The sequence below is a fragment of the Uranotaenia lowii genome, chromosome 1 (assembly GCF_029784155.1).
Source record: "Uranotaenia lowii strain MFRU-FL chromosome 1, ASM2978415v1, whole genome shotgun sequence".
NCBI lineage: Eukaryota > Metazoa > Arthropoda > Insecta > Diptera > Culicidae > Uranotaenia > Uranotaenia lowii.
This window is the reverse complement of record NC_073691.1, coordinates 37224817-37248079: the sequence shown is the minus strand read 5'-3', so window position 1 is coordinate 37248079 and position 23263 is coordinate 37224817. Positions and strand designations below refer to the sequence as shown.

Genomic DNA, 23263 nt, shown 5'->3' with positions numbered 1-23263 from the left:
TTTATTTGAGTCACGTTACAATTCTAAATTTTATAAAAAAAATTAATTGAGAAACAAGAGTTTTAGCGGAAAAAGTGTTAGAGGTCATTTTACCCCCGGCGTTATAAATAGGTACATATGTATGTGTGTCAGTATGTTTAGTGATAAATAATCAGATTTGTTGATTTAATGTTATATGTATTGTATTCAATTTTGTTGCATTCAAGCATTTTTTGAATTCCATTTATTGAAAATTTGAATTATTTTTTACCTCATGATGTCTCTACTCCAAGTGACAAAAGAAGGATTTCAAATTTTAATCTGCCTTAAGTATTTATAACAAAGCAATTCAAATTTTTAAAATTCAAAACAAAAACTTCAATATGCATAATAATAAATCGAGATAAATATACAGGGAAGAGATGAAAATTTTTCTACATAGTTTCTACATAGAAAATAATCCTGAAATACCAAAACTTAACAAAAGTATTAGAAATTCCTACTGAAATCTTAAATAGATTGTAGATTCAGACTTTCAAACAGATTTTTGAAAAAAATATCCAATAGTCTAAAGCAATAATTAAAAAAAAATCGAGATCAAGAATCAAATGTAGAATCAAATTAGTACCAAAAAAACGTTCCCCTGTGTTATTTAACAAAAAATTGGAAAAAACACATGATTGCTATGTTTTCAGCAATTGACAAATAAATTCGGAATAGAAACATTTTCAAAAGAGTTTGAAATTCTGGAATTTCTTAAAACATTACTAAATGAAAATTATGCACATGTTTCTCTGTCTCTGAATGCCCCAATTTTAAGGTGAAAGTTGGAAATATCTGTAACTGTAACAAACTTATAGAATTCCACTAAAAGGCGCTATCATATTTTTAAGTAATAAATACGTAACGATTCACAAATATTCTTTGAGCAATTAACGTAGGCTTTTAAGATGTTTACTTATTTGACTGCTTTGAATACCTCGGGCTACATCTTCTAAAAAAATTTTGTGTCTCGTTAACTGACAAATTTATCATTGAAATACCCAAAACTCGTTTGCCATCCACCAAGTCGAGATGGGATGACAAAAAACGACGTCGCGGGTCTTTAGTGCCAACTTGTATTCAACTTACGCAACCCATCTTGTAGCTACAACAAAACTGAGGGTTAGGTACACTACACGCATTAATCCGCTGACAACTTCCCTTGGATGGAAGTAATTTTCGAAATCCGCTGCTATATACCGCTTTTTAAAAGTGATTTGCTCCAATGGGTGCCATAAACGCGAATGAAGGAATGAATCAATGGTTTTTAATATGCCGCTGCTGCTGCTGCAGTCAGTCAGTCGAGCCCAATATGCTAATATTGCATTCTCAAGGTAGCCGAAAAAATTGACGAACGACCGCTCCAAGTTGGTGGTATTACATCATCCGGTCTGGTTGAGCTTTCGAGTCAGGCAGGTCTTTAACGGATCGCACGTGAACCATGTTAGGTTTTATTCTTCCAAGGAAAAAAGCACCGACCGCAATAATTGTGATAATTGATGATTTCTCTTCGCGAAGAATGTGGTTTTAATTTGCTTCCTTAAATTTGCAACCGCAAAGCAGTTTTGTTGATTTATTGTTTCTTTTCGGAATGGGATTTTTGGGTATCTGATATTCAAATGTGACCAACATGTGTGTCTTGAGGCTCAGGGTTTTTGTAAATTTGGTGCTTTTGTTCCGAAGTTAATGCGATTCAGACCGCGTATTAAGGCACGATATCTAAGACGAATCTTGAAAAATTAAAAACCCAAACATTTGTATGAATGTATGATTCTCGACAGCTTCGCGGTTCGTTTAATTGCTTACCTACCGACTTTCCGGAAGACACCCGAACATGGTAATTAAATATACTTAAGTCAAACACTAATCTACCATGGGGGCTCATCTGAGCTCAAGAGCCATATTAAAGTAAATAAACCTCGGCAAAGGATCATAAAGATACCCAGAAGCAGCAGATGCAAAGAGATGATGCTACCTTGACTAAACACTAGTTATTGTCATGGAAACTAACAACAACTAAAAAAACCCATAAGACACACCTGTACTTTTTGTCGCCTCCTCCAGCTCCTCCTCCTCCTCCTCCGGCAGTTGTCGCCCCGATGTCACCTTTCAGACTGTCGAGCAAGGCGGTTATCCACTCGGAACAGCTTTTATGGTCGTCGCATCTCTGCAATAATGGATGATGGAAAAGAATTGAGTAAATAGTCAGTTTATCATTCAAGTAATAAAATTTAAACCAAGCGGTGGCTTATTTTGGATTGTTGAAAAATTCGCAATAGAGTTTGGTCACAGTTTTGCTGAAAAAAGTGTCAAAGTTTGGAAAGAAATCTATTTTAACGTTTTCGAACTTCTAATAAGTAGCTAGTGAATTTCAAAGCCCAACCAACCCTAAAATTGGTCCAAATAACTGACCTGTGCAAAATTTCTGATTCATCGAATTTGATTTTAAGGTATCTTAAAGCGTTCAAAGTTTCCATATTTTTCTATTCAGAAATCGGCTCTGGCTAATTTTTAGATGAAAAACGATTTCTTGGGATCTTCAAAAACTCCGAACGTGGTATGTGGTATGTGTTATGTTGTAAAATTGACTTGTTAAATGTAAATTTTTTCATTAGGACATCTAGACTAAATGTTTCAAAAAGATGGGCCCAAATATAATCAATATGAGAAATAAAAATATTGAAATGCACTCTAAAGTAAACAATATTCATTTAAGGATTTCGTAGAATTTCGTGACTTGCGATAATTTTGAAATGCCAAATACCAAATTGCCAAAGTTTGAAACAAAAGTGTCATAAATGGCAAAAATGACACAAATATCAAAAATGACAAATATGACAAAAATTATAAATCTGATTAATCAATTTAAGTATGGCGGTTTGACTTGCCAGAGAAGGTTTAATAATTTTTACGGCTAAGTTAAAACATTATATATCTTTAATGAAGTATCAGAAATAGACTTATAACTCATATTTTTTTTTACTGAAGATTCAATGTCAAGACACAAAATACATAATTGATCATTGCACAGTTTAATTCTCAATTCAAAATAAGGATCGCGTAGCTTTTTCCTAATGCTTTAAACAGACATTAATAATATAATTTTTATTAGCTGATTTGAATGATAAAAATTTTAATAATTAAAAAAAAATGAAAATTTATATTGAAACTTGGTCAACATTTTATTTTACATTTTTAAGCTATGCAGAACAAATTTATGAATAAAAATAATAACAAAAATTATGTTATGATTTCAAATTTCTTAAACTTCGAAGCTAAAACATGAGTCATGGAAGGAATTTTTATTCCTGAGGATGATGTTTTACAGAAAGTTTCAAATTAAAAGTTATTTCGAGGATAAAAAAAACTTGTTTTAGGTTCAAAACCAAAACAGATTTATTTTCCACGCTTGTAAACTCATACATTCAGATTTTAGTTAATATATATTTGATTAAGAAATATCTGCAATATAAATAATGTTGAACAACAAACCAGTAAAATTTATTTCTAACTGCATTTGCCTGAACTTTCATTAAGTACTATTTTATCAACAATAAGTTATCACTAATAATTTATTTCATTATTAAAATCCTGAGAAAAAAAAATTTAAATTAAAATTGTTCATAAAACGCCATCTTGAAAATGAATTCATATCCTAATTTATAACAGTGGTATTCACTGGTTTTGTTTTTTTTTATTTTGGGAAATTTTGTATTTTTATTCCGAATCTGAATTCTGCATTTTGAACCTGAATAAAATTTCTGAATACATTATTTAAAATTGATTTCTAAATCTTAATTCCCAACAAACATTCCCAATAATTATTAACCAAAAAGGGCATTTTGTAACAAAATCCTGAACCAGAAACCTCTGATTTGAATTTTGAATGTTTGATTTTCCATATAAATTCTATCTTCATTTTTTCATTTGTTATTCAACTAGTGATTCTGAATAAAAATTCCGATTGATGAAACTCTGATTTCAATTCTGGATCACCTTTATGGAACTTTTCAAAGATTCAACTCTGCATAAGAATTTAGAGTAAGAATTTCAAATCGAAATCTTAAAAATTGTTTGAAAATTTAATTTTTTTAAATATTCCGAAATTATGAATTTTTTATATGGGAAATAAATCTAATTTTTGTTTCAAACGCAAAAGCAAAATTCGAATATGGATTTTGTCCCAACAATGAACCGGCAACAATTTTCGATTTATAAATAAAATCGAACCAGAACATCGGAAATGATTTAAGCTAAGCTCTCCCGGTTTTTTTTCAGCACGTATCCGGCCCGGAAAACCGGACTATTTTATCTAAAAACCTGGCAAAACCCGGGCATTAAATTTCAAATTATCGCCTAAAAATCCGGTCAATATCCAGGGAAATTTGTTCATAACCCAGGATAAACACAACCAAATTGAAGAAAAAAAAATCTTCAAAACTTGTCAGCAGGTTTTTAATCGTATTTAAGGCTTCCAAAAAACCTTTCATGATTATTTAAAAAAAAAAAACTTAAAAAATTTGGTTCGCATTAAACAAAATTTTTTTTTCAACACAATTTGTTTTTTTTGTTTGATTTGGCTTATATTGCGAATGAAACCGGGCATAATGCGGTTTTTTTCAATGAAATCCGGGCAACCGGTTCGGACCGGACTTTAACCAAATTTTGTGTCAAATATCCGGGCAATCTGGCAACCTTTATTTAAACCTAAGCTTACAGATATTTTTTTACACTTATCCGCGCAGGGTAGATCCGAGATATTTCATCTAAAAATCTTACACAATCCGGATATTCGATTTCAATGTTTACAACCTTAAATCTGGGCAATATTCTGACATTTTTTTTTCAGGCAAAATCAAGAAAATTGCCTTTTTTCATATAAAAACGTAAGCAAGTTTATTTGTATAATGTTTTGTTTGCATATGTTGTGTTTTGTTGTATATGTTTTGGACGCAAAATACAAAATTGTGATATAAGTTTCTAATGTTGTTTGGATACTTTGAATGATTTATTGACAAAAAGTACTCTAGAGTTTAATAAAAACTAGCCCATGGTATTTTTATTACGATATTTCCAAAATTATTTTTATAATTTAATGGACTATAACTTTTATAATGCTCAAAATAACGACTTCAGACCTGTTCAGTTGTGTTATTCAAATTGAAATGTTAATATTTCACTGAATCTATTTCTGCTATTCTCATATAAAAAGGCATGCATTGAAGGGATCAATAAAGTGAGATTTTTTTTTAACTGAATTAGAAGTGTGGACCTTGGATAAGATTTCGAGGTTTTGGCCTTAGTTCTTAGTCGAGATTGTTACTCTTGATTCACTTTTAGTCGTCGATCAAATTTGGTTAAGAATTTAAGATTTTAAGGTAGCAGAAAAAAATTTGCTTGACATTTTGGGGGGGGGGGGGGTTTAATTTAGAATAAAGAATCAATTGTTCAAGAAAGCACTCTTAGGGCAAAATCCATTGCATAATTCTTGGACTTTTTTTCAATCGATGTTTTTTACGAATTGCGAATTTGTTCTTCAATTTTTAAAAAGATCATTTTTTAGATTTTGCAATAAATTTAAATTACAGTAGTTTCTCGATTTTATCACTATTCGATTTTATCAATACTCGCCAAATTCACGCTCGATTTTATCACGGTTATTGTTTCGATTTTCTCACGCTTTTTTAGAAATCATTCAGAAATCATTTCCAGGTCCTTAATTTTCATTCAAAAGCATAGAGCGTCTTTGTTTATGATATTTTTTATGGTTTATGTTATAGTATATAGGTATCCAATAATATGAAAATGCCACTGAGCTACTTATTTTATCTGTTTTGTGTTTAAACTCGTCATTTGGATTTTAAAATCGCTTGTAATAATCGACACAAGTATTTTAACGTCACGCTGATGCTAGTGTTGTTACTTGTGTTGGTTAGTCGCTTTAAAAAAATCAATTTTTTTGGTTATGCGAATCATATAAAAATGTGGGTGGCATTTTTGAAAAGAGATAAGTGTCTCTGATTTCTTTATTGAACTTGTTTATTTTAAAGGGTGGCGTGCGTAATCCTTATTGGATAGCCTTTAGTATTGTCTGAATGGATAATTTTGGAAGACCAAAATGAAATTCTGCTAGCTTTGTCTGAAAATATGACTAAGATTTCTGTTTTTCTACATATGAAGACAAAATATTATCTGCCCATTAGCAAATTTCGAGAAACACACTGTAAAAGTCTAAGTTGAGCAAATTTTAATATATTTTTCGAATAAATATACTTTTTAGTTCATCAAAGGTGTTAAGATTAAAAAATTGAAATTTGAAATTAGCAGCAAAAAATTTTTTGATGCTAATTTCTTTGAATTTTTTTTTTCAAAATCGAAATAAGAGATAACGACTGTTAAATTTCCATCAAAACAAAATAATTCACTTTAATTAGATGTAGACTATCGAATGGATATACAACATGGTTTATTTGAAGAAAAAAACCTAAAAATTTGCTTCAGAGAAGAATAATTTGAACTGAAAACGATCCTTTTTGTTTAGTAATCTTTGATAACTACGCCTTATGATCAAAATTTATTGATACAAAACGTTTCCACTAATGAAAACATTATAAATTATTGATTAAAGACAGTAAAAATACTTTTTTCTACTTCAATTTTCAGTTTCGCCAAATTCACGGTTTCGCCATATTCACGGTGAAATTTTTTTTGACCGTGATAAAATCGAAAAACTACTGTACCATTTAATAATTGAGATAAAGCTTACTAAACAGAAGCTTTTATAGTTTCTCACTACAAATTTACTACGATTACTCATTTGATGAAGCACAGCATTGTCATTGAAGAATGATATAAGGCTAAAACATCATATCAGTGATAAGTCATTATAGTTTTGCTAAGGTGTTCATGATTCTTTTACATCATTGTTGGATCTATAATTTAAATTTAGCTGATTTGTTGAAGGAATTCTACATTTCTTCTGTAATATTAGTCATTTCATCATCAAGAATCATCAAAATTAATTATTCTGATCCGAAACATTGAGAATTTTATTAAGTTTTTAGAAATAACACATAAAAACAATGTTGTTTGTTCTAATATTTTGGTGGGCTAAATTGCCGTTCTAAGCAAAATTTTCCCATGAGACATTTGGGTCATTTTCACTTTTTTGCTGGAAACGGTCTGTTTTAGTGTTAACTTTCGAATAAAAACACAAATAAGTAAACTTTGTTCTGAACTTATAAAAAATTCCATCAAGATGGTTGTCTCTATAATGATATTTCTACGCAAGGATGTCACACTACCAAATATTTTATGAAAAAAGCAAATTTTATTAAAAAATTCTGTTACACTGTTGAACACCAGAAAGAATAATACAACAAAGGGTGAAGGAGGAGCGAGGAACCTTGAGAGCTTAATTTAGAGAAATTTTCACCATCACTTTTAGGTAGGCACTTCTTACAGGATCGATACTCAACTATATATTTTAATAAACAAAGAGGAACAATTTACTCAAATAACGGTTTAACGTGATTTTTTAGGAAATATAGCAAAAATACGGGATTAAAAAATAATAGAAAAACTGTAGACGAGTGACATTTTTTCGCTGAACTCACATCGATATGCGTTCTGGTTCTACGGAAAAGTGTCACTCGAAGCATTTATGGCTCTTGTTCTGGAACGAACGAGGCTCATTGAACCACCCTAACACCAGAAAAGGCTTAGTAGCAGCATCGCCATGCTGCTAGCATTAACGGTTGGCGTTGCGCGCCAAAATATCATCGGTTTTCCTCGGACACGAAGAGGTTTTTCCGAAAGATCGAGCCACCGTCGATCCTTGATTCGATCTCTTTTTCATCCAACCACCAGCGGATACGGTAACGAATTCAGCAGCCCTCTGGGCCAGAGTCAGAGGCCCGAGCGGCCAGTGTCGAAGGTCTAGAGAGACCAAAAGTCAGTGTATTAGTCGGAAAGTCCTTGTAACAAAGTCCAAGTCATTTGTCATTATACAGTCCACTAAACAGTTTATAATGTTTTTAAGAATGAGTGTGTTTTATTTCACCAAAGAAATTCTGATGCTATCGATCCTGCCATCAGGGGCGATCCTGAACATGGTCCTATCGAGCCAGATCATAAACCAAATCGAAGCATCAGACGGTATGTACGGTACGGTATGTATGAGCGTGTGTGAGAATTTCAAACTGCATCATCTATCAAGGAAGTTAATGTGAAAGTCGTTGAAAATCCTGTAAAATGTATGTGTTCGAGCGTGTGAAAGCATTGTCCACTTGAGTCAACCAAGTCATTAATCGGAAGATCTTGTACGACCTACCATAGTCAACTGAATCATATCATGCGTGTAGTATACCTAAAATCACAGTCCAGAAAATTGCATTCGAGTGCCTGCCAACTCCAAGCTACTTATTTATCCACCACAAAATATGTCCAAAAACATCTCAAACCTGTACCTTCATTCGTTCAGCATATATAAAAAAAATCCGACAACTATTATGCGATTGCGTCCACAGTTATCAACATCATAAATAAGTAGCCGATTCCACCTCAATCTTCCATTCAATGTGTATATTTTACCTTTTCGTTGAACTCCCGATACTTGTCATGCTGTCAGTCGGAAACTCATCTTCATTTAGTGAAAAATCTACAACGAATCAAAAGTTAATTCCAAGACGCATTTTATGTTACAAATAATAACAAAGTGTTAAAGAGGTTGACAACTCCACAATTCACCACCTTTTGCCATAATTCTGAACGATTCAAATACCATGGTTGGTCCACTTAATGTTATCCTCTATGTTCATAAAAACTTTGCGATAACACGTTTTTGTGATAGATATGTCTGACCTATACCCAACGAATAATTTTCTGGTTTTAACATATTTGTTACGCAAATCAATGTCAATGGTAATACTTCAAAAACTACATCCGGGTTCAATCCCACCCTCCAAGTGAATTTCGTGAAAACAGTTTTGCAGTCCAGTCTTAAGAATCCACCGTCTTTGCTAAATTCAACACGCTTCTATAAAACCGAGGGAACAATCGAAAAGTGAAACCAATTCGAACTGTCAGAAGAAGATGGACAAATAAGGCAAATGTAAAAAACATCTGTTGGTTTCGGTCGGTTTGGATTTTCCTCCCAAGTTGACTAGTTTTTTCCACAAAAAGAGAGTGGTTTATGTACAAACATGCTGTCGTTTATATTGATAAGCATAGTATTTATGTGCATCAGTTCGGTTTTGAGAATTGTATTTAGTGATTGTGAAAAGGAAGTTGGACCTGACACTGACTATGTGGTGCATATTTCGTCAACATGGACACAACTTACACGATCTGGAAAAATCTCACATTGGGATTGGTAAGAGCACGATTGACGGTCAATTAATGAAGCTCAAAACATTAAAGGTACGTTGATTTACAAACGATCATTATTCGGATGATTTGAATATTGCCAAAATTCAATTGAAAAAACCTTGTGTTTGTTGACATCTGTTACTACAAAACTCAAATCTAAAGGAAACAAATCCCAATCGCATTATTTAATGCATTGTTAATTACCCTATGTTGATTGCGGTATTTCATGAAAAGTTTGTTAATGGTAATTTGTTCATGGTGAATGGCGATTAGGTCAGGATTCAGGTTGAAGCTGAATCAAGTATTGCCGGTACTTCAGTCATTTTTATGATGAAGATTAATCAGAGACACATTCATAGCTTGTCAAAGTTGTTTTAAAAATTTGATTGAAGTCTATTTTTTGTGTTTATTATTATATTGCCTTGTACTGTGATTATTTTTGGAATTTCATCTATCGTTCGTTTTTCATCATGTTGTCAATGCTTTCAATTTGTGCCAGAGAGAAAGAGTAAAAGGTGTGACTACTTCAAAGTTTCACTCGACTCCCATGTGTCGAATCAACCAGTCACATTAATCACATCCGATCGAAATCTTTCATCATTTGCAATCGCAATCACAGTGAACCATCCAAGTTGGATTCATTAATGATACTTAACATCATGAATCAAAAATCACTCATTATCGGAGTCATTTTCAAAAATCAATTGGGAATCGGAATTAAATCAACAGTTTTTTCTACTTACAAACGGAAATCATTGTGGTCGGAATTTCATACATACTTGCATCGGTAATTGGATTTTCATTCGTATTGTTATCATTCAAGTTCGGGAACATGCTACCTACTGGCGGAACTCACTCAAGTCGGAATCGTTGAGGTCTGGATTATGTTGATAATCAGTCGGTAATTTGTCAGCTTTTGAGTCGGGAAAAAGTCAGTAACCATTCAGTGTAGAGGGGCCTGGAGCGGACCAGGTGCGCCTCGAAAATGTCAGCAAATCATTTAGTTTTTCGTGAATCAATCGGATTCATATTCGGTATCAATCGGAAAACCATTGATATTTTTCGGGAACCAGTTGGGTTCAAATCGGTCCAAAAATCATTTGGGGACATAGTCAGTCAGTCATTCGGAAATCGGTCAGCAAATCGTCCAGATATACACTTTTACAAAAAATACACTTTTACAAATCATAAAGGGAACCAAGCGGGGTTCCATTCGGTTGTCATTCAGGCCGACATCATTCGGTCAGCAATTCGGTTCGGTATTATCCACATTTATGTTCGGAGTAGGCGTTGGAATTCGTTTTTCGGTTAATCTGATCGCGGGATCAGGACATTTATGTGACGGTTTTTTTTTCTGCTGTGTCTTCTCTGTTGCAATCGGGCATGGCAATACCAGGGCTTTCCAGCCGCCTCCGAACACACAAATTACTTCCGGAAGTTTTTTGTGCAGTCACTCCGCCATCAGGAGTTTTCGGGAATCTTTGAGATTCAAATATTTGGTTATATTCGGTTCGGTACACTTCAGAGTTGCGTTGGATTTCGGTTTTCAGATATTCTGATCGACGGGATCAGGACTAGCATTTGGCGGTTTTTCATCAAGCATCATCCTGGTAAAGTACCAGGACTCTCTAACGCAACTCTGCAACACACATACCCTTACACACACACACTCACACACATCAATCGGAATGAAGCTATCGGAGTATGAGTCAGTGATGAAACGGTTTGACTATATTGGTGAGAAGTCACTTGGGATTCCCAAGTTGGGAATGTGTCAGATTTTTCGGAGTCGGATTTTTGTCTGTGAAACTTTTCAGAAAGCAAGTCGGAAACCCATTCAGAAACACGTTCAGAAAAAGGTCAGAAAAACAGTCTGAGAATATGGTTGGGAAATCATTCAGAATTGGTTGTTGGACAAACATTGAGAGCAAAGTCGGAAAATTGTCAGAAATGAGTCGGAATGAAATGTATGTTTGAGTCAGTATTTTATGTGTTTGTATTTTGGTCTGATATGTGTCGGAAGAGCTTGGGAACTAGCATGTTCGGCTCAAGTCAGTTGTTGGAAGTTAGAAAGCTTGGAGAGCTCAGAATTTGGAGGTCAGAAGAAATTTCGAAAGCAAACAGCAGAATCGGCATCAGGGCGCTGATCGTGGTTAAGAGCACCAGATCAGCGTCCAAAAAAATCAAGTTAAGTACTTTGTAACTCCTCCAACATGCAAGAAAAGTGATACTTCCTTTCCCAAGCTATCAGGCATGCATCCAGACCACTATCGGACGAAGGCGGACAACCAGAGAGGTTGCAAAAAATGCGGTAACGGAAAAACAGAGTCGGCACCCAAACACAAAGGTCGCAACCAACGTGGGTTAACGGCGGGCGGTAGCACAAGGTCTCTCCGCATACAACGAGCGCAGGTCTTCGGCGTGGTCGAAGCGAGGTGGTCCATCACGGTACGGTACATCAACATCGGCACGACAGCAAAACAGCGGGAATTTCGAAATGCGTACGTCCCGTCGCCTTTCAAGGCGGGCGGCATGTTCTGGAACGAAGGAGCTCCGTTTGAACCACTCTAACATCAGAAAAGGCTCAGTAGAAACATGGCGATGCTGCGCGCATTAACGGCGGTAATGCGCGCCAAAATCATCGGTTTTCCTCGGACACGAAGAGGTTTTTCCGAAGGATCGAGCCACCGTCGATCCTTGAATAGGTCTTTTTTCGCACCCAACCACCATCGGAGACAGATCACACGGTAACAAGTCGGACGGCCCTTGGGGCCAGTGTCAGAGGCCAGAATGGCCATTAGTCAGAATAATTGTTTGTCAGAAGTCCAAATTTGTAAAATAGTTCTAAGTTGTAAAAATACAGTCCACTATGTTTTGTAATGTTTCGGAATGAGTGCGTTATTAATTCATCAAAGAAAATCTGATGCTATCGATTCTGCCATCAGGGGCGATCCTGAACAGCTCTAATTTCCCGTTTGTTGAAGAAAATGTATTTTTTTGGTAAAAAACATTGTAAAATGATCAACTTGAACGAAAAAACTGTTGGTGAATTTTTAGTTTGAGAGAAAAATTGGAATATAGTTGAAATTTCAATCGCTCTTTTCTCGTTTGCACGTTTTTTCACATGGGACAATTTTGCTTGGAATGGCAATAAAGCTGATTGAAAGAAACCTAAAAATTGAAAAATAAAACTCATTAGCCAAGTTTAACGGAAGGAAACTGTTCTGTTCAAATCTATCTGAGTTTTTTTAACGCAGTTTGCATAATTTGCTCCTCCTCAAAATTTCCTCTAGTAGGGCTTTTTTCGGAGATCTATGAAACTTCAAACTGATTTCTAGTAGAGATTTACTTGGTACTTGTAAAATCTTATGACATTTTGATTGTTGATTAGATCAATATCAGATTTGAGTCTTTTTGATCTATCAATAGCAGTAAATAGGGAATGATCAATTCTGGATCATACTTACAAATGTGTACAGCACTTTCGAGTTAGTTTCTATGGTAAAACGAGGTCCAGTTGTGGGAATAATTACGGTTCCAGGCACTAGATTGATGATATCCTTGAAGGGGGCCAGCTTCTTCTCGTAATCATCCTTGGAGGAGTATGAAAGCAGTAGCTGATTCTGCAGGATGAAGTACATCTTCCGCCAGCCACCCATTTTCTGAAAGGTGAGAAAAGAAAAAAACAAAGTTAATCTTTGAACAGCCGCTCCTCCTTCGACTCTGGGAAGCAGATTTGATTTACGCATGAGATACGCGCGGTGGATGAGTCACGCGAAGCATCAAATTTGCTACGCCATGACGACAACAACGACGCGACGATTTGGATGTCAATGTCAGCTCCGGTCGTTTTGTTTGTGATCATGAACGACGAAATGATAATGGAACCAGGGATGATGATGATGGGAGTGACGGTGATGATTGAGATGATGATGATGATGATGATAACGAAAGTAATCATAAAGATGGTATATAACGCAAGGTAACTTAACCGTGAAAATTTATTTCCAGAAAACATGATACTAATGTGTTGAAACTCCATAGATATACACTTCGAAGAGACATTTTACAAGCCATAACTTGGAAAAAATATACAGATAACTTATCACAAAAATTTTATTTTAAGTTATTGATTCTAACTCTAACTTCTAACTTAGCGTAATTAATTTTTGTCTGTTCTGGTCTGGTTCTTGCAAACATGATCCATATTCATGAATCAAGTTTCAAACTTGATTTAAAAAAAAAAACTTGAATATTAACAATGATAAGAATACACCAAAAAATGAAGAATTCTGTTGCAGATGTTTGAGATGAAGATCAGCTACATGTTTCTTTTTCAGCAAATATTTTTCAATAAAAACAATTCGATAATGATAATCCTGTGCAAGACATTTTTTTCATAAAAATTAATTAAAATTTTGAAACTCAATTAACAAACAAATTCATAAATTTGTGATCTCTTGAATTACTCAACGAAATATTCAATTTGATATTTTTATCTTGATTGTAAAATTCATTGACGAGCTAAATCATATACTGAATTTTGAACCTGCATTCTGAATCTGAATTCTGAACCTGAATTTTTACAGTTTTTCGCATAGCTCGAGAACTAATCGAGCAAACGGAAACGGGGCATTCGAATACGAGAAGTGGTTAAATACTTATTTGAGATTCCTTTTTCCTTCAATTGGGAATAAAGTTACGGAAGAGGGGAGCTCACATACAATTCTTTTGCAATTACCAAGAACTTATCTAACAAATGGAGCCAAATATGATACGGGAAAAATCATGCAATCGATCAAATGGAACGGATTTGAATGCACGGAATTATTCTATGATTATTTGAGTCCCATCCCTCCTTCTAGTTAGGACATAGGTAGGAGGGATGGGCTTCGATACTAATTTGATAGTTGAACTCGAAAATCTATAAACAAATTTGGCTTGAGAGTATTGAGCAAAAGAAATGTTTCTCCGGTGGTTTGAGAGCCCTCACTCTGTTCAGTGGAACAATAAAAAGTGGGAATTTTTTTCGATAACTAATCGAGAAAATAAGAGCAAAGTTCAGTTGTCAAATTGCCGTCCAAGGAAGAAGAGCAGCGTATCAAAATTTTGCTCGCGCATCGCGAAAATCCGAGCTACTCGCACGCAAAGCTGGCAAAATCGCTAAAAGTTGCCAAATCAACCGTTACAAATGTAATTTAAGTGTTTGGGGAACGTTTGTCGACAGCCAGGAAGTCTGGATCGGGGGGAACTCGAAAACCGGAAGCCACTGAGACGACAAAGAGAGTTGCCGGTAGTTTCAAGCGAAACCCTAACCTCTCTCTCCTAAATGCCGCAAATAACCTGGGTGTATCGTCTACAACCGTGCATCAAGCCAAAAAACGAGCCGGACCATCGACTTACAAGAAGGTACTTTCAATACGACCGCCAAAGCGCGATACCGGAGGCTGTACACGACGATGCTGACGAAGTTTGACTGCGTGGTAATGGATGACGAAACCTACGTCAAAGCCGACTACAAGCAGCTTCCGGGACAGGAGTTTTATACGGCAAAAGGAAGGGGAAAGGTAGCAGATATTTTCAAGCACATGAAACTGTCAAAGTTCGCGAAGAAATATCTGGTTTGGCAAGGCATCTGTACCTGTGGCTTGAAAAGCAGCATTTTCATAGCTTCCGGGACTGTCAATCAAGAAATTTACGTGAAAGAGTGTTTGAAAAAACGTCTGCTGCCTTTCCTGAAGAAACACGGTTGTTCCGTCCTATTTCCGGATTTGGCATCTTGCCATTACGGTTAAAAGGCCATGGACTAGTACGCCGTCAACAACGTGCAGGTGGTTCCCAAAGACAAGAACCCTCCCAACACGCCAGAGCTCCACCCAATTGAGAAATACTGGGCTATTGTCAAGCGGAACCTAAAGAAGACCAAAAAAACTGCTAAGGACGAGCAGCAGTTCAAGGCAAACTGGCTTTCTGCGGCGAAAAAGGTGGACAAGGTGGCTGTACAAAATCTGATGGCAGGGGTTAAGCGTAAGGCCCGGCAATTTGTAACCGGTTGGTTACCAATCGTTTGATTTTTGTTATCATTTTGTAGTTTTGTATATTTAGCTCTAGAAAATTCATGTTCCTTGTCCAGTCTCACAACAAGATAGCACCACAGTAGGCTACATTTTACTGCTGGCTGCTGTCAATTCACAGCGGAGGAAAAGGAGGAAAGAAAATGAAAAAATAAAAAAGTCAAAAAGGAAGCTTGCTTCCATTTTTCGAGCTCTCTTCTGTACCAGGCGTCCGTGTGTGAAGTCATACAGTGAGCGAAATAAGAATAGCACCACTATGTGTTTTGCTTGTTAAAATATTAATGATTGAAAATCACCAAAATTTTCTTCTATAAATTGTTTTAAATTGTTTAACGGATAAATCAAGCATAAGTTTACTTTTTTTGGACGTTGCAATTGGCGTTGAGGACCAAAACTATGGAAAAAGGGTGCGAAATAAGAATAACACCACTTGTGTTTTTTCAACAAAAACAAGATTATTTCTAAAAATTTACTGTGTAAAAGTGAATAATAATGCTTCTACGAATTATTTGAATAGATAATAGCATTTAAGGAGTTTTTTAGAATTTTAAAGATTTTCAAAGGTTTTAAAAGGGGGTTTTAAGAGATGCTCCTCTAGCGTTTAGAAATTTGATACTTGAGCTATCAAACTGCTTTATTCCTTCATTATCATTCATAAGTATGATGCAAATTGACGAAACACAGATTTGATGCTGAGTTTGAATAAAAAAAACAGGCTTCAAATTCAAAAATACTAATGTTTTTAAATAGTCAAAGTTTGACCGTCAAACGCTATTTTTCTATTTTCAAGTCATAGATGGCAGCACTATCTTGCAATTAAACCAAATTGATGCCCATTTTCGAATATCTGGGATTAATTCAGGTGTGCTGGATGATTTTGGTCAAGAAATAAATACTTGGTACCGTGTGACCGCCTTGGAAATTCTAAGATCACAATATAAAAAAATAAGAATTTCATCAAGGACCCATAAAAGTGAATTTTTTGGAGCGATAATCAGAATAATTTTGTACTTTCCGATGGAGCTTGATGAACCAGATAACTAGCAGTATTATTGGTATGATTTGAAATTGAATGGGAAGTTGAGATGAGCAGGAATTTTGGCGGTATTATATTCTTGTGCTGGTGTTTGTTTTGTAAATCTGGGAAAGATTTCTGCAGCGTGAACTCCAACAAAATTGTGTTGGAAAACTACCTTGAAATGATGAATATGGGCCTTAATAAACCTGAAAAATCAATATTGAGACTTAATTTGGTTTTAACGGCAAGATAGTGCTGCCATCTATGACTTGAAACTGGAAAAAGTGATGTTTATTGAAAAAAAAATCCAAGTTTACTAATTCCAACCTGTTTTTTTTCTGATTCAAGATAAACCAAAAATGTTTGATTTATCATTTCGCGTCATTTTAATGAAGAAAGTAAGTAGTTTGGTAAAGAACTACAGCTCAAATATCAAATTCCTTAGTTCTAGAAGAGCATCTCTCAAAACACCATTTTTAAACTATTTTAAACCATTTCGACTATAATCGAAAGAAAACAAAAACCTTTGAAAATCTTTTGAATCCTAGAAAACTCCTGTTAATGCCGCTAACTATTCAAATAATTCGTAGAAGCATTATTATTCACTTTTAAACAGTAAATTTTTAGAAATAATCTTGTTTTTGTTGAAAAAACACAAGTGGTGTTATTCTTATTTCGCACCCTTTTTCCATAGTTTTGGTCCTCAACGCCAATTGCAAAGTCCAAAAAAAGTAAACTTATGCTTGATTTATCCGTTAAACAATTCAAAACAATTTATAGAAGAAAATTTTGGTGATTTTCAAACATTCATATTTTTACAAGCAAAACACATAGTGGTGCTATTCTTATTTCGCTCACTGTAGTTTCCGTTTAGTGTCTGTGACGTTCTAAGGAATTCACCCAATAACGCCGGTTGGCTTACTCACGGGTCGACCCGCAGATCCCTTGTGGTCTCGCGCCTCATCGTAAAGGATCAGCATTCAGCATCTACGTCCTCGGGTTCTGCGGAATCCTAAATTCCAAGGAGGACTCCCCTTCTCGGCCTGTCCGGATACGGGGCACTCTCGTGGGCAGGCCGATTAAAAGTCAAAGAAGGAAGACGCCTGCAACGACCGAGTCCAGCAACGCCCGCTAGCGCCGACGGTTTCGGCACCCCGTCATTACGCCAATCCATTGACGGCCCTCCTGTTTCCGGAACTGCGACGTCGCAACAGAACAGCAACAGCAGCAGCAAACCCACGGTTAGTGAGAGTTTACACGCCGCACGAGACACAGAACATTGTTTATACACACAGACAACACGCCACATAAAAACATTAATAAAAGCAAACATAGAAACATGAAATTCACTATTTGTGTATTTTATCCGTAAAGTCCTGCCCTGAGGTTCCGTACTTTTAGAGTACCTTGCCATGGCTGGTCTAGCGCCGCTGCTTTTCTATACGTTACAAATTCGGATTTGGAAAAGCTGAAGCCTAACTGAATATTTTTCCTGAATTTTATACTAATTAAACTTGAAAAAGAAATTTGATTTGATTTTTTTAAATAAACGATTTCACCGATTTACACGCGTTTTCCCTTGACCCTTGACTTGATTTTGACCGTATCACCCTTTATCATTTGTGTTTGAAAGGTGTAGCAAAGCCCACCGGGCCAGCTAGTAATCAATAAATTTCATCGTAAAGCTATCAAAAGTGCGTTTGATTTTTTTTTTTTCTCAAATGATATATTTTTGTTTTTGAAAATGCATGAACAACAATTGTAGCAACAAAACTTTGACGGTTTTAGATACAAATATCTAGCTGATTTTAATATACTCTTCAGATGATACTACGTAACGCGTTTAGGGATTCGCTTGTTATGTTTTGTTGATTTTGGATAGATAATCTGATACGAATGTGTATCGTATGAGGGGGGGAGTCAGTAAACATCAAAAATTGCATTACGTAATATTTGAAACCCAATAGAGATCGTGAGAGAAGTCTCAACAGGAACAAAGCACGTTCCAGTCATTTCCGGCATTGAAGTCACCCACATTCTGAGAAGCGTTTGGGATTATTAATTTGAACAAAACAAATATCTAAACCTAAGAACTTACATTCCGTTTCTTCTTCAGATATCCGCACATTTTAATCTGCGCTGCCAACGGCTGAGAAAAGGTCATCGAGGTCACCGACGACGACGGCGACGTCATCCCCGGCCCAGTGCCAACCGATCCGGTCATCCGGTTCGGGGGTTCCAGCCTTACAATAGCCCTCGGCAGCTGTGACTGCGATAACTCTTTCGTGGTGTGCTCCCTTTTTTGATGAACCGGATAAGCGGATTCCGTCATCTTTTTCGGAGGCCCTCCGCCACTTCCGCCTCCGCCGCCGCTGCCATTTACCGGAACAGCGACTTTGGGACCACCACCGCCATCGTGTTTACTGACGGGTAAATTCAATGTCATGACGACGCCGTCTCTTTGTCGTCGCGGTTTTCTGATGATGGCGATGATGATAACTTCAACTTTGTTGCCGTCGTCACTGATCCGCCACAATGCCGAAACTAACCGAAGCAAACCAAATTGCCAATGGTTTCTTTGGCTTCTTCGTGGGTTCTTTTCTTCTTATGGCTTAAAGCCACCCCCAAACCCCGGTTAGTCTTCTTCTTCGGTAGTTACTGTTTTTTTTTTTCTTTTTTCCAACTCAGTCACGTGTTCTGCTTCTTGAAGAATAGTAAATATCAACCACTTCTGACGAATCGTTTTCATTCATTTACTGTGACCGGTGTCTGTGTATAATTTGATCATCGTGAATTTCCTCATCACATTTACAGATTTCAATCAACAACAACTCATGGGTTGTTCACTATTTTTCCATGATTCAAGCCACTCCCCGCACCGGTTTAGATTCTTAGATGTTACAGCATTTTTTTCTGCAATAAATGATTGCTCCACATTTTATGCATTCTATTGCGATTGACTATACACTAAACAATTCACTGCCCGGAGTCAATTCATTCACATTACAGCAGCAGATAAGAGCCATTCGAAACTTGAAACAAGATACCCAAGTCAAAGTCCAAGCTTGATAGACCTTTTGGCAGCTGAGTTAGACACGCCTAACGATATAAACATCTGCTCACATCTGCTGCAACATCACTCGCTCGCCAGAGATCATCATCAACGAGATGATCAACGGCAAAATCCGCGGCAAATGCTGCATCACAATCACTCGCTATCCCATTACAATGCTCATAGATCTATGATTTATGTATGGCGCGCGCGAGCATGGCGTTGGCCATCATATTGGACTGAACCGAATTTTGCGGCAACCATTCAACCGACTGTGACTGCCGTCCGTAATTCATTAATCCATCGTCTCCGTGATTCTGAAATTGAAAAAAAATCAACGTTATATTAAATGGTTAACCTGTTGTAAGTCAATCAATGTGCTGAGGGTTTTTTTTTTTTCAATACGAACTGAAGGTTGCGCTCTAGTTGTGAAGGGCGTACGCCGGCCGCTGCCAGTTGTAGAATTTTGGCGTGATTTTGATTATTTTGGGCTGTCAGCGGTCAAATTAAATCAGCACGTGAAATCGAATAACCAATCACTTTTTGCAATAATTACGCCTTATTAGAGCTGCCCTGTGCCGGTAAGCTGGGGGTTGGTCATTTCAAAAGGCCAAGAAAATTATGAATTTTTAGATAAGTCTAATAATGAGTGATTACTAAAATGTTGATGTTAATTTGATTCTGCAAATGCATATGGACGGTGTATTCTTTCGAAAGATGATTTTTCAAGTAAAAAAGGCTATGGTTATGGGAAACCCTAACCCCCTGAACCCCCTTTCGAGATGTTCAACTGTTGCTTTAAAAATATATATATATACTAGCAGACCCGGTAAACTTCGTCTTACCATGTTAAATTTGGCGTCTATTTTCAATTTTTCCTAGTTTTTTTTTTTACATTTCCCTTCTCTCCCTTTACTCGAATCGTCCCGCTTAATTCTATCAAAAATAAACCATAGAATTTTAACTCAACGGGTCTTTTAAAATCCAATTTTTGTTACTTGTTCCATAAATAACTGTATGTTGATAATATGTATGTTCCATTTGCTGTATTCCATTTAGTGATTTATTCCATTTTGTTCGAGTTCACAATAAGGTTTAAACCGAAATAAAAAGTATCTCATTTATTGGAATATATTGCTTATGCATCTTTGGAAAATTTTTGAAGTGTTTTCCGAATATTTTGCCTAACGCAGCGCTTTCAGCTCCCAATTAGCTTTGGATGGTGTATTTTTAAGAGCTGAATAATTGAAACACATAAGAAAAGATTTTTTACTAACCATTTTCAAACAGCTTTTTATTCATCATCCTCATGCTTCAAAGCAGTTTGAATTAAAATCCATATTTTCACCAAAATCATTTCCAAAAAGTTCCGCCTGATACTTAAGTTATAGACTTTACACATTTCAACTTAAAATGTTCCCAAACAGCATTTGTCATGGCATTAAATCTGACGATTTTGTATACTGCAAGTTCCTTCTTTTCATTCAAGCAAAAAATGCAAATTAGTTCATTTGATTTCATTTGGGATTATGTAATATTTTAAAGATTAATAACATTTAATTGAAAAGCAGATTTTTTTAAATTTAATAGATCGAAATGAAATAATCTGTTCAGGCTTTGATGGTTTCGTGAGTTCATTTCAAAAATGAAACATAGGGGCAAATGCAGACGAATATCACCACAGTTCAACTTTCATATTTTCTGAAAAAAATAATATTTTCAAAATAAATATTAGTTATGTTGACAAAAAGAAATATCGAAGTATACATTTGTCCCATTTATTGGGGCAAGTGATAACACATAGGTCTTTTTCAGATGCGTCAGTGAAAAGACTTTAAAATGAATTTAATACTTGTTCTTGTTTGTCTGTTTTATCAACTTTCATTGATATAAACTAAGTTTTCTCCGGAATAAATTAATGCTTGGTACTTCAATTTCACTGAATGCTATTCAACCAAAAGATCTTGATTTACAAAGACCTTTATAATAATTTTGAATATCCGCTTTAGACTCAACACTCGGGATATCCTTTCTGGCCATTTTGGAGATAAAATTCTTGAATTGTAGATGTTTCATTGCTAAATGGCGCGTTTTCACTTATTCCACCAAAGAAATTTCATGAATTTATATTACTTTTAACACTTTCAGGTCATATTAAAAGTTTATCATAAAAATCTGCTGCCCCTGGAATATCAATCACAAAAAAACTTTTCAATAAAAAAGTGATTCAAAAGTCCCTTCTATGTCGCCAAAATATGTTAAACAAAAACATACTTTTCATGTTAAGTTCGTACTTGAATTGTGTGTAAACAAACAGTAAACGTGTAAACAGTTTTTTGATGAATGATTTAAAAATAAAAGAGTTGAGTTTATTTAATCAGATAGTTTTTTTTGGGCCCAACCATTTTTAGATGAAGAATTAATGTATACACTTTTCGTAAAAGTTGAAAGTTTGCACTTGCTCTAGTTTACTTTCTTAATTGAAAATTCTTCCGGAAAATTCATGTCCTCACTTTTTGTTATAGGAAAGTATATTATTTTATTGATAACTTCAACTTACGTTTGCAAAAAATCAAAAAGTTCATTCGGCCTTTAAAAACTTCAATCCTATCTAATCTATTTCAAAGAACAGACTCTCGTTCAGTTAATCCAGCGTTCTAGGCGTATCGGATTATACGAAATTGAATGTAAAGCTTCCCAATTTCTTATTTTCAAACGTCCAAAAAGTGTCATTATTTTATATTTATCATTACCAAATTCATATCTTTTGGACAACAATTTACTACTTAAATTAACACGAATTAAAAATTGTTTTAATATTTAAAATCGTTTATATGGTTTTGATTCGATCGATAAAATATCAATCCGTGTCACATATAGGTGTCATTTATTACCATGTGCTGTGTACAAATAAGTAAGGAAAAAACACATCTAGGTTGCATATCGCCCCAACGTGCATAAGAAATATAGGTTCTTGGTTGAGAAATAGGCGCCTAATTTTTAAAATTTTCCAGCGATCAATGAACAGTATGCTTTGGTTACTATTATCTTGCAACGACGTTTGCTAGCGACGCCTCGCCCATGGAGACAAAAAACAAACCCCTCGAAGAAAAGAAAATCTCTAAAAATGGATGCCTGACTTTTCAATTTCAGATTTTGGCAAAACAAATATTATATGTTTTATTCGATCAGCAAAATGTCAACCTGAGTCACATCTAGGCGTCATTCATAACCATTAGAGCTAGGAATCAAGAACAAAAAAAAATCACATCAAGGCATCATATCGCCACCACTTGCATTGAAAATATGCTTGGTTGAGAAATACGCGCCAAAATATTCTCACTGATCAGTATGCTATGCCATAGTTACTATCTTCTAAGGACATCAGGTCGCGACGCCTCGACCTTGGAGACGAAAAACAAACCGCCCAAAGGAAAAAAAATCTCGAAAAAATGGAAGCCATGACTTTCATTTCATTCAAAAAACTACAAATTTAATAATTACGGACAATTGATGCGACTTTGTGTTGTTTTTATTCGATATAAACCGATTCGCATGGCTACAGAATATTCTAAAAATAATTTTATTCGAATCGTTTGGGTCATTTCGGAGGAGTAGTACTACAAACACCGTTACAAGAGAATTTTATATAATAGATAATCTTTAGATGTCCCTACTAAAAAGGACATTACTTTTCACCGCAAAGGCCGATAAATTAGAGCTACACTT

At 35.4% G+C, this 23263-nt stretch overlaps 1 protein-coding gene across 1 annotated transcript in view; it reads right to left on the bottom strand.

The window, feature by feature from the left end:
* LOC129738781 (uncharacterized) overlaps positions 1-23263 on the bottom strand; it is a 117877-nt gene that overhangs the window by 58776 nt on the left and 35838 nt on the right. Inside the window, exons 2-4 of the mRNA XM_055730075.1 lie at positions 18581-19851; positions 12858-13052; positions 2061-2188 (exon numbers count right to left, since the gene is read on the bottom strand). Coding sequence (XP_055586050.1) covers positions 2061-2188; positions 12858-13052; positions 18581-18928 — 671 coding nt within the window. The 5' untranslated portion in view covers positions 18929-19851. The remainder of the gene's footprint in view (positions 1-2060; positions 2189-12857; positions 13053-18580; positions 19852-23263) is intronic.